The sequence below is a fragment of the Apostichopus japonicus genome, chromosome 1 (assembly GCF_037975245.1).
Source record: "Apostichopus japonicus isolate 1M-3 chromosome 1, ASM3797524v1, whole genome shotgun sequence".
Taxonomy (NCBI): domain Eukaryota; kingdom Metazoa; phylum Echinodermata; class Holothuroidea; order Aspidochirotida; family Stichopodidae; genus Apostichopus; species Apostichopus japonicus.
Window position 1 is genome coordinate 4,586,275 of NC_092561.1, and position 13,076 is coordinate 4,599,350.

The 13,076-nt window shown below is 38.0% G+C and overlaps 1 protein-coding gene across 2 annotated transcripts; it reads left to right on the top strand.

The window, feature by feature from the left end:
* The first annotated feature begins 1,587 nt into the window (after window positions 1-1,587).
* On the top strand, window positions 1,588-11,734 carry LOC139961272 (uncharacterized). 2 transcript variants are annotated; one of them, XM_071960405.1, is made up of 5 exons: window positions 1,588-3,035; window positions 3,900-4,168; window positions 5,977-6,058; window positions 6,351-6,400; window positions 6,857-11,734. In XM_071960405.1, the coding sequence occupies exons 1-5, from the start codon at window positions 2,984-2,986 to the stop codon at window positions 9,788-9,790; spliced, it is 3,387 nt and encodes a 1,128-aa protein (XP_071816506.1). In that variant the 5' UTR covers window positions 1,588-2,983; the 3' UTR covers window positions 9,791-11,734. The 2 variants fall into 2 exon arrangements, with proteins under 2 accessions (XP_071816506.1, XP_071816575.1); XM_071960474.1 differs by lacking the exon at window positions 1,588-3,035 and having other exon boundaries at window positions 4,110-4,168; window positions 5,977-6,054.
* The last annotated feature ends 1,342 nt before the right edge of the window (window positions 11,735-13,076 follow it).

Consider the following 13,076-nt stretch of genomic DNA (forward strand, 5'->3'; position numbering starts at 1 on the left):
TAATATGTATTAGGGCAAGAACTGTGAAAGGCTGTCTGATGAATTTGAAAAATGAATAACATTATAGATGAAAGTGAAACTTAAATAAACTGTGGGACCTAACTGGTGCCAGTTTCGGTTTTTATCTCAATTAATCGATAAATCGCAACAATCACACATAAAGAGTATGAATATGAATTAGGAATTTTAACACAAAGTACAGAACATATGGTGGAAAGCCTGATTTTCGTTGAGGAGATTGTTAAAATAGTTTAGGGAGAAAACTTTGTCTTCGCAGAGCAAGGGCCCACAGCATGAAGACAAACAAGGGGAAAGAATATGTATTACAAAAAGTGCACAAGAGAACCCTTATCCACCCACGTCACAATGTAACCCCAGAACCCACCAAGTACCCACATTACTCTACAACGTATGCAATTACCCACCATGTACCCGCATAGCCCACCATGTACCCACATTACCCCCACCATGTACCACCATTAACCACTCTGTACCCACATTAACCCGCCATTTACCCACATCACCCCACCATGTAACCCTTTTATGAATGTGCAGTTACTCTTTTTAACCGTTTTTTTTTATCAATTTGCTACATCGGACACTGTTCATTATTGATCATGCAGGTTGTTAGAGAGTATTGCATTTGATATGAAAGTATGTGGTCTTTGCTTGAAAACTGTTGTTGTTTAAAAGTTAAAATGTTCACATTGTCCAAAAACACAAAGTCAGTATAGGCAATATAGTTGACTTAGCTCTTAAGCAGACAGTGGCAACCCTTCCTCCAACCCCACCCCAACCCCCACCCCAACCCCCCCCCCAACCCCCCACCCCCTCGCCCCAAAATTAATAACAGTAATCGCCAATAACGAGGTTCTACACGAGGAACATTTGCGGAATCCATTCTTATTTCACGAAACGGGTTGCCGATTTATTAATTAATTAATTAATTACGATACAGGCATGAAATGAGACAAAAGGAAAACCTGCTAATATTAGGAATCGTTCCCAAAGAGGAGAAATTATTGGACAGAATTCTAACGAGGTGAATTCACGATTTCAAGGTATACCCACCCCTTTAAAAGTCGTCGCAACCTTTATCACAAACCACTGATAAATTACACCTCAGCACTGCAGGCTTCCTAGCTGTCGGTATTACCAATTAAAATACGTGTTTATTACCCGTAGAGAACATCACATAGATGTATTTTGGACATTGAGTGACAGCTTGTTAGGCTGAAACCATATCAAAACATTATGCAACTCTTCTTCAAGAAGATGTAGCATTAACTGATGATAGATCAGGTCAGGAAAAGAAAATATTGGTGTCTTCATGATAATTCTTATCACTTTGAACGATAAATTGGGTCCTTAAAGGGCGTGAAGACTCGCGCACAAAGAAACGTCTCATGCCGGTAATCTGACCTAGTTTCGAATGAGGTGTAACAGAAGTATTAGACACCACCATCGATCCCAGAAAATACACACACAGCTTGCTACCGTCGGTAATTATACACGAGTGTACAGTCAATGCATACAGCTACGGTCAAAACCCACAACACAGTGTACATAGCAGCATGGACATCTCATTTCTAGATAAAAAATAACAAGGTATCATTATATGTCTGCATTTTGTAGCGACAAGAAGAAAACTTCACTTGCAAGCAACGGAAAGCTAACTTTTTTTTCAAAGGGCGACACGCGGTTTGGGGCGAGTCTACAATGCCTTTAATAATAAATACTATCTTCGTTGACAAGCTGTTTAGGTGGGAACTTTGAAACAAGTTTGTCAGTTCCCTGGTTGAATTATAATGAGTGCGAATTACTTCCTTTGAAGGCATGAATGTATAAAGTTCTGCATACACCGTTCAATGTTTAGCATAATCATTATCCTGACGATATAGACTGAACACACAGTTTGTACGGCGATGTAAACAACTGTGCTATGTAATTGATATCGTGTACTTAACAATTACCTGGTAGTCGTACAAGTGTGCGGAATCAAACAAGGAACAACACCGCAGTGGTTTCCTTTCCATTGTTGTACATCATTCACTGCAAAGCGGAACAGCCTATTCAGTTATTGCCTATAACTGTAGCATATATATCACAAGTTCACAACGATACAGCTGGCTGGTTTCTGTCTGTGCATGGTTTATATTTGTTTATATCTGTTTCCTCTAGAACTGTGCTGTAATTAAAAGCCTTTTGAAAATATGAAAAGGATCAGTATCGATACGTACACTGATCATGTTTGTTTAAACGACAATTAACGTTATGTTATTGTTTGTACTAATTGCTCTTCAAACAAACTAATGTTAACGACACGAAATCGAATCATAGTTCGTTCAACTTCTTGGAAAAGCATGCACACACATATTTGGATGTTTGTAACATTCGCCAGGTGGAGATTAACGGGGAAAAAACACCTTTTTTTAAAGTAAATGCAGCGCGGTTTCACCTCTTTGGCGGTGACCCATTGAATATGAATCTGGTGATAGTGATCATCCGGCAAGCAGCCTTTGGACATTGACCTGGATTCTAAGCGTATTATCGTCGGAATGCACTTTGCAATTACCAATAAGGTGGAAATTCCATTACGTCACTTTCTTAATAGAGCCCCCGAAGGATAGCATATGACTTATGATGACTCAATGAACTATGATATTTGATTGCTGACGCAATTTGAAATGCCGCATGGCTATAAAATATTATATTACATTTACACAGCAGGAAATTAATAGACAATTAACTTGTCGAGGAATAAAAATGGTGACCCGAAGATTCTTTTATCGTCCTGTTGATTGGTTGGTTGACTGTTGTTGGCGATTTTAGTTCACCAGGTGATACAGTGTAGCATATGGTGGTATATATATACTTGGAGGTGGTTGTAACGCTTTGTAAACGGTTTTGTGTAGGACACACTGTGTCACTTGTTGTTTCCAGGCTTAATAGGCGAAGCTGTTTCGAGAAACAAGCAAATTAAATGATGGACGATGAAGACTATGGGGGCAAAGATCTTACTTCAATCTTCAAAGGTAAGAAGATGTAACGATTGATATGGCCAAGTATAGGCCTATGTAGTGATCTATAGAGAAACTTTGACATAGGCTACACATATTTACTGCGATAAATGTTACCTATAATTGCATGGTAAGCTCGGATGATATATGTTCTGTTATCTAACTTCATCCATTATCTTAACAAAACAGATGATGGTTTTCATATATTCGGACTGTTCCATTTAACATTTGTATGTAGTCCTAAGTGTAGACAAATATATATGTGAGAAAGCAATGTATAATGACTACGAATAGTACTGTACAAAGTCAATGTGCAACGGGAAATCACTTTCATATTCCTATAAAAGTAAGCCTAGTTGTATGCTTCGAATAGTTATTTTTAGTTAATATTGGCTATTACCATTTGTGGCTCGTACGAAAATACGTTAGTAATGTCTCCGGCATGCATGATTGCTCTTGTTTGAAACTCGTTTAGTTTAGTTCCATGTTAGGTTATTTTTAGGTTATTATTGTTATATATATATATATATATATATATATATATATATATATATATATATATATATATATATATATATATATATATATATATATATATACATATATATATATATATATATATATACATATATATATATATATATATATATATATATATATATATATCCCGTTGCATTCTGTTCCATTATCGGTGGAGGGTACCAACCATACATGTACACTGTCACTATGATATTGTCCTCAAATCGATCTGAATTTGTATGGTTGCTGTGAACCGTTTCAGATCAAGTCATACCTAAATCAGATTGATTTGAAATTAATAAATAAGAACGCCCATGCATTACACGGTTTACTTTATCCCGTTTCCATTTTGCACATCAGGTCGCTGTGCTGACATTACCAACATATACATTCCTAAATGCCGGTTTTCGAGGAACGATAATGCAGCAAGTCAAGGGGTTTGTGATTCTGCTGAAAAGTCTTCGGGAGGCGATGATCGTAGGGTTAGTGTCTGCAAAGACGTAACCCGTAATAATCGAAACCGCAAAACAAAGAAATCAAAAGAAATCGACGTGGACCAGTACAAAGATGAATTGCTGGAAACATATTTTCAATACTACAGTAACTTGTGGTCAACATCCCAAAGAGAAGTGAGTTTTTTTATTCCATTTAATATTTGAAGAATGCTTTGTCAATGGGTAATTCGGCTTCTCAGTCCAGATATAATAATTATGTGACTAAATTTGATTCTATTACTGTTAATAAGGAAAGGCAAACATAGTCTTCCAACTTTATATGTACAGTGAATACACGTGTATTACCCTTTAATACCGTTTTGTCCTTTGAAAAGAAATTTGCACTTTGGCCAGTCTAAAATGTTTTGATGTCGCAATTTTCTCTTAAATGGGCAAAACAGTTACCGAGTGTTGTTTATAATATCTCCATGCAATTTTTTTAAGAGCTTTGCCTGGACAATTCAATTTCTGTTGGCAGAGATGTCAATAAGCGTTAATATTTATAAAGGTTGGAGTCTTATATATTCCTGCCTAGTAGTACGGTTATCCATATATAGGCCCAGTGGCGTAGGAAGTTACTTTTGAGTGGGGGGGGGGGGGGGGCTGAAGACTGATGGCCGGCCTAGGGGAGGGGTCTAAGGGGAATTTTTTTGCATTTCCAGGTGGCCTCAGATGCAATTTGGTGCAATATAGCACACTTCAGCACCCACTCCATTTTGTAAACTTAATTTTGTATTTTCACCTGGCCTTAGATGTAATTTGGTGCTCCAAATGAGATTTTTTTTCTCATTTGGAAATGAAAAAGTTTTTTTTTGACTTGCAAAGTGGGGGGGGGGGGGCGGAATGATACTTCCGCCCCTCCACATTTTTCTCTGGGGGGCTGGCGCCCCCAGCCCCCCCCCCCCCCCGGTTCCTACGCTCTTGTATAGGCCTACGGCCAGGGGCGGATTGGGTCTTAAAATCGGCCCGGGCATATTTCACCTAGACCGGCTCATTATTCATTGATATGTTACTTACATAGATTGCCGTCCTTGGGGAGGAGTGTAAGGGAAGGGAGACACCCCCATTGAGATTTTTTTGAAGGAATGACTAGATGCAAAATGGTGCTATATTTCTCAATTTTGTAGGTTACAAAATCCTTTCAAAAAGGCCCAATATAATTTCCCAGAAGCAACACTTGATTAAACTGAGAAAAGTTTAAACGTTAACAAAACTTGACAAAAATTTATGTTTTGAGACTGGATTTTAGTTAGTTTTTCAAACGTTTTGTGACAACATGCTTGAAAAAAAAGAGGAAAAGGGTATATAGTCCCCTACACTTACACATAGTGTTGTCGCCCTATTCAATTAGTGTGGGGATCTAATTCGCGAAATCGGTAAAACGGGGACAAATACTCAAAGTCGTCGACTTTTACATTCGTTTAATTTGATAACCAAACACCCTACTGTATGAGGGTCATTTTTATTCATACATAATCTCTCAGGACTTGGCTATTAATCTAATCTAATAAGATTTTACAATTTTTTACTTCGTTTTCTGTAGGACGAAGTGCAGATTAATAAATTCTGTGTTCTCTCCTATTGCTATGTATATGTCAGAATGCATTGGTCACCGTACTTGTATATCTTGTCGTTAATAAAAATATATGCACTGACGGGTTGCCAATAGCATGTTCTTTTGTTACGAACTAACAGACTAACTAACATGGTGATTTCATGAGCTGATTACCACAGTTAAGAATACATTTCTACACAGCCCGTCTGTATTCTATTAACTGCTGTGAAAATGGACTGTAATTTTTACCAGGCTCCCCAGCCGACCGGCCCACCGGGCCACCGGCCCACCGGGCATTGCCCAATTGCCCGTGTGGCCAGTCCGCCACTGCCTACGGCTGTCCGTGAGTTTTCAACTTTCTTTTTTTTTTCAATTTACACAAACAAAGGATGAAGCATCCGGGGACTCTGCAGATGACTCTGGAGAAGACTCTTCACTCGGCTCTGACCTTCCAACTATGAGAGATGTTAGTAAGTAGACCTGTGTTGTTTTCGGAATTGTTTATGTAGATTTGCGTTCATCATGATAGCCTGTATTTAAATTGTAAATACGTCTCTTTAGTAGTAACGTGAGTCGGATATTCAGCATCGGTTGTTGTGTCAATAAAGTATATTACGTTATTTTAACAGCCTCTTCATAACTGGGCTGGGGACATAATGTGTCAATGTATTTAAGTTGTACCGACAAAATTGCTTATGTGAATAATATGCCCCTTTAAAGATCGCTTCTAAAACCACAAATTATCATTTACAAATTCCACAGAACAAAAACACAGGAATTTCAACAAAGCGGTTAAAAGGGAACTAAATGAGGTAAGTGTTAAAGTATCAAACCAATTATTATGCTTGTCTACACAAAGGTTTGTTAATCTCTTTTCTGTCTCCTTTCTAAGAAGAAATTAAGCGGTCAAGTCTTCAGCACAGGAAGGTTTTAAATGAATAACAATAACCATATAGAACAGATTCGCCAGGATCTTAAAAGCTAATTATGTGTAAATATTTCTTAATAATATAAATAGACATTATAGGTAATTTCAAATCACTGTTGTAATCATTAACCTTCGAGTAGGATAAACTAGATGAAGTTCTTCTATTTTCGTAAACATAAATGGTGTTTATATGCATGGGTTAACCCATTATCGCACTCATTCTTCTTCTTTTTCTACGGTGTTCACCTACACAGGATGCCATAATATAATAGTATAATATAATAGTAATAACGACACCAACTTGTTCAAAATATAACCTGGCCAAAATGTCTTTCCACAGAATACCTGTATCTTTTACAAGTTAGTTGAGTTATACGGTGAAAAGCTTTCAGAGGTGAAAAGCGGTGCGGATGAAGGTGATAATATCAAACAAAATTGTAAAGTGAACGTTCGACTGGGTGGCAATGAAACTAGAACTATGCTATGGTCGGAAGCGACACTGGGTTACCTAAAACAATTTTACCCGTATGATGGAGTTTATCGGATTCCAGCAGGCTTTGTAGGTGAGGACGAGCTTACAATATCGAAGAAAACAATCGGCAAGAAAGGTAGAAAGGTTGCCGAAGAGACAAATATTGATAAACCAGAACCAGTTGAACAAAGCGGAAACGAAACGAGTGCAAGCAGTAAAGGTGTCCAAGAAGAATCTCGAAGCGGTAATGGTACGGTGGAAACAGCTTATGAACACTTAACACTTCGGACCGACGAAGACTTGAAAAAAATGTATTTGAATGTTCCCATAGAATCAAAGCCAAGTTTTCAGGGATTTTGCAACAAACGAAGAGGTGACATTGCTGAGGAAGAAGTTCTTAAAAAAATTGAGGAGTGGGGGCGAGATCGTGAGCTGAACATGTTCATGTTCGGTGGATATGAGTATAAATCTTTCTTAGCTAACCTCACATCAATACCTTATCAATTATCTAGAAGCGAAGAAGGTGAGTTCGATATTTTAATCATTTGCCAACAAATTGGGCTTATCATAGTTGAAGTTAAGAGTACGTTCATAAAGGATGCTATAGTGGAAATTCATGAGAACCGGACAGCACCAAACGACGTTTCACAACAACTGAAGAATACACTTGAACAATTATTAAAAGGGTGGAAGCAGTTAATGAAAGGAAACTTTATTGCGAGAGAAATGAACCGCGACTTAAGTTTTGTGAAGCATATACCAGCAAGCGCGTTTCTTGTAGTCCCTAACATTTCCAAATCCGGTTTGGATAACATTAAAATATGTCAGCATCACCGCAGGTACATCGTGTGTAGAGATGATCTTTCTGTAATCCACAGCTGGCTAGACAACCGCTTTCCGTGTCTCCGTCGAAAGGATTGTCAAAACGTTCTAACAAAAGATCAATACCGGACCTTGGTGTCTCGGTTTGTGGGCCACGCTTCTGCAGTTGTTGTAGAGACCGAGACAATAAAAAGTACAAATAATAAAATGACATGCTTATTTATGAACCCTGAACAAGAAAGTATCGTTTGTAATAAGTCAACACGAGCCCTCATATTTGGTGATTACGGTACTGGTAAGAGTTTAGTTCTAATGCAAAAGGCTTTATCCTTAGGTAAACCTCCATTTACCAACGATAAACGTATAAGAGCCCATATCATATCTTGTGCTGACGTGTCCAATTTTAAGTCTTGCTATGGTCTGAGATCATCGCATCAAGCCAAAGCACTGAAATCCCTCATTGGGGAGAAACAACAAGCAGAGCATATGATTTGCTATGGTTCTTTTCTCGAGTTTCATACCAAAGCATTAGGAACATATGACGGTCGTGTGAATTTTGATGTTGACATGGTAATTAAAGCATTAAGCAATTTAGTGACAGGACAACGGAAAGACGAAGAAGCAAAGATCAAAGAGAATGTTGAACATCATTTCTTTTTTGATGAATTTCCGATTCAGCCTTTAAAGAATGATGGATTACACAAATTGTTCAGTTTTTGGGATGATTTTAATGAAAAGATTCTGCGAGATCAACAAACAAACATGTTGAGAGAACCGTGCTATCTGTGGTTAAGTGTAGCAACTCATTCACTCGGCGTTGCACCGGACGAAGATCCTTACGAAAAACTAAAAAATGTGCTTCCCTCACTGCCAGAACGTCTCCTTTACTGTTACCTAAATAAAGTCATGAGAGTTCCCGGGACCTTCTATAATATGATCAGAAAAATTGAGACATTCATAGATAAAGGACATGGTGGATATTCAGATCTTGGCCATAGTGTCGGTGGTATAATGCCAAGGTTGTACAGGTTACCACAACGTCAGTGTGAAGACGGCGAAACCCTCGGTTGTGAGTGCGAATGCAGTAGAAAGAGACTAACAAAGGTTCTCAAACAAATAATGGATTCATTAGATGAGGTAGAAGGTACTCCTAAGCTACAGATAACATTGATGTTGTATTACGTCATGTCAAGTAACATGTTTGAGAGAATCCGACAGTTATTAGAAGATGTTTGCAATGACTTGTCAATTAAGTTAGAGTGGGACACGATACAATATCATATGAAGGACAAAATGAAGAAGAGATTCACGGATGGTCTGACAGGTTCACAAGATGGTCCAATCAGGGTGGACAATGAAACATGCGAAAATCATTTAGAGAAGACAAACCTGCCGGCAGATCTGTCCGTGCATACTACCAATGGTGGTAATAAAGGTATCTCATGTAGTCAGACCAATAATGATGATCTAGTCGATTGTCAACAAGTAATATCGGGAATGCTTCAAGATCTCCACATTGCTGATGATGGAAATACAGAGGTAGATAAAACTGTGTCCTCAAGCTGTCAGAATACAGATGACAAAAATAAGGAAGCATCTTCCCGGACCTTACAAGTAGTCGATCAGCGAACATTCGCCGGCTGTGAAACATCGGTTTTAATATTCCTCGACCCGTTTGAGATGCGGCATTGGTTTCGTAGAGGAGATGGAACGGGCTCAGGATACCACAGTCTTATCTTTACACGATGTACAGGCCACTTCATTTTAATAACCTGGCCAAAAGACGAAGCTGGGTTGATGTGGGAGAAACATCTTGAAGAATACAGAGAAGAGGTAAACAGAAGCGATGCAACCGATAGCTACAAGTATGGGAGATTCCAGTACATTGCAGGTGGTCGGAAGGCACATTTTGAAAGTCCAAAGACTTGCCTCGATATGCTCCTTGAAGATAAATGTATGCACAATGTTCAAGTTGAATAACTTGACAAGTCGACATGCTTTAACATTGTATTTATCGTATACTTAGAATATTGCAATATCAACACAGATTGTTATCAAAACTCAATGAAAGGTTAGTCACAATCCATGATTTCTTTCTCCTTTAAGCAGGATTAATTCTGGTAAACTGTTGATACCATTCCATATATATTTCTCAAATCTATATATACTTATGACTTATTTCATTTTCTTGGCTAGCCCAGTTTCAACTCACATAACCACGTTTAAAAAGTTCCGATTTGATTGTTTCATGTTATTATTGGAAGGTGAGTAATTGTCAGGGTGACAAATCGAGGAAGGTATAATGTTGATTTGATCAATTGTCATGTTATATTTAGCAATACCATGTAAAGAAAATAGGTGTCCAAATGCATGCAACATCTTTATATATGTATATAGGTCCTCTTACAAGCAGGAACTTGCGAAGAAGCCATCATTGGCTTATCAAAGCCGCAAGCTGACCAAAGTCAGTCTCTTACATTCATATTTAACGTCCATGATTATGAATTGGCAATTGTCAACAACTCTGTAACTGGACGACATACATTAATCTTGGAGTGACTCGAACCGGGGACCTTATGATTGAAAGGCACCGGCATTAACCACTGAGGTAACACTCCTATACTCCTATACTATTTAATCTTTCTATCTTCTCTTTAAGGAACATATTCATTTCATTTTCATTTAATTCATTTATTTGTTTCTCCTTAATATACAGGTTTAATAGTTTATAGTTACTTACATAAATGCAAAGAAAAATATTAAAAGAGAAAAACTGCCCCCCCCCCCCTTTCACTTCCGAGGGAAAAGAAAGAAAGAATGAATGATCGTAACATATCAAGAATAAAGAAAATAAGTAAACTGGAAAAAAAGGCACATACCTAAGATCGGAGAACAATGAAAGGAATTTCTAAATAGTTAATTGAATAAAATGAGCTAAGATTCTTACTGTACATTATTTATACAAAGGTCTCAAAGGCTCTTGGGAATTATTTACAAATTTTAATTTCTCAAAATCCAGTCACATTTGGCAATAGGAACCTATGCGTTGTTGGAAAGATATTTTTTATCATTTGAAAATACGACCTTTAATACAACTGCCATAACTCGCGAACTGGAACTTCTTCAAAATAATGCTGCTCGTATAGTTTGTAAGAAAAGGAAAAGAGACCATGTCACACCACTACTGGGAATCACTGCATTGGCTACATATAGATCTTCGAGTGAAGCTTAAAATTAACCTACTCACCTACAAAGCACGGTCTCGCCCCCTACTACCTGTCTTGTCTCCTGACACCGTACAAACCTAGCAGAACTCTACGGTCATCATCGCAGGAATTGCTCAAGGAGGAGAGAACAAGATACAAGAGCGTCGACAGAGCCTTCTCAGTCAGCGCTCCCAGAACGCCTTACCGAATTATGTGCGTGTATGCAATTCTCTTACCACTTTTAAAACTGCTTTGAAAACATATTATTTTAGACTTGCATTTACTGTGTAAATGACTGTGTTTTAATTTGTATTGAGCTAATTACGTATGCAAATGTGTCTTTCTAGATACACTGTAATTAACTTTGCCCATTTGAAATGATTTTGATAAAGTCTTCTAGAATTTTGATAGCTTGATGAGTTCAAGGCCTGTTATTCTAAAAGTAAAATATTATTTGATGTTTGAATGTGAGGGATATGCCTGATTTTTGACGTTTTGTATCATTTTCATTCGCGAATAAGTTATAATATTTTCCAGGCTACCAAATTTAGGGTTCATTTCAAAGCAATGGTCTCCATGCTGGTCAAGGGCTCTTCTGGGGTGATAAGTAGAGGCTTTTGTGCATCCACATCATCTTTGACGCCTCAGTTAAAAGTCTAACCATAAGCGCATAGAGTAAACCTTGTACAAACAATACACACAAAAAGTGAGAAACAAATTGCTTTGACTTCAAATTTCTTATTAAATCTTTAAGAAAAAAGTTCCCCCCCCTTCCCCTCAATCATATCTACTACCAGGTTGCCAACCTCCCTCCTAATACCCCCACCCCTCCCTCACCCCATGACTCCCTTCCCATAGCAACATCTTTGTAATGTTAAAGCATATGTTTATTTGAATTAGATGTATAACCACTAGTCCACATCAAGGTTACGACAGTAAAGTAGGACAATTTTCAACAAAATTAACCCCTCTGTAGTACTCTGCACTATGCCCCTCCCCCAGCCCCCATCTGCACTTACCGTCTTGGTATTGGCAAGCTCTGTAATGTAAACTCGTGACAACATAATATGTATAATAAATAGACCTACAGTCACCAGTCCCTCCATGAAGGTTGTGACAGTGAAAGTTAAAGTTTCCAACGAGTCAATAGGCTGCCGCCCCCCCCCCCCTACCCGGCTACGACAAAATATGGAGAAAACAAAATTACAGACATGTTGCTGTTAATTTCTTATAGGGCATATTTTTTTCGTGCTCGGCGGTGACTCTTGTTGTGGGCCGTAAAATGGGGATGAAATCGGGGGACGAAAATTTGGCTTTGGCACCGTCCCTACCCCCCCCCCACACACAATTCAAAAAGCTCGCTACACCCCTGAAGTATATTAATATATATATATATATATATATATATATATATATATATATATATAAATATGTTATAATTATTGCTATGGAAAAAGGAAAGCAGTCACCATTTGCATACGGAGTAAACTCTTTGTATATGAAATATCTTGACCGTGAAAATCCCACGCCAGGAATATTTCGCGAAATGTTAATAACCAGCCGTGGTGATATACTATACTTATTTTATGGAGCAAGGAAAAGCCGCTATTTTCATATGGATTAAATTATTCAAGAAAATGGAAGATCTTGACCGTAAAGTGTACCTAATTATTCCATGGAAATTTATATGTGGATCATTTTCTTGAAAATGTGGATTATCCGGAAATATGTTCGGTTATAGGCCTTGTATAATATAATTTCTTCTGTGGATCAAGGAAATTTAATGTACGTGTCACCATTCCATAACGGATTAAATTCTTTGGGAAAATTCGTACGGATTTAGGCCCTACTAACGCTAAGGTTGCCTAAGATAAATGTCAATTTTTTAATTTCCGAGGGCTGTGGATCATTCTCCTACTTATTTGGCTTTTGAAGGGGAAAACGTGATAAGTATCCCCGAAAGTTTTGTAGCTTAGGTCACACAGCTTGTATATATACACAAACGCGCCCACAGTTGTTTCGCCCGGTTTGGTAATGGCGGACGCTTCCCCATGGCCGCA

Excerpts from the sequence above, each read along its gene's own strand:
- LOC139961272 (XM_071960405.1), top strand. The coding sequence starts at position 2,984 with ATGATGGACGATGAAGACTATGGGGGCAAAGATCTTACTTCAATCTTC. Across the intron at positions 3,036-3,899 it reads TCTTACTTCAATCTTCAAAG|GTCGCTGTGCTGACATTACC; the intron begins GTAAGAAGATGT and ends TTTGCACATCAG. Across the intron at positions 6,401-6,856 it reads TTAAAAGGGAACTAAATGAG|AATACCTGTATCTTTTACAA; the intron begins GTAAGTGTTAAA and ends GTCTTTCCACAG.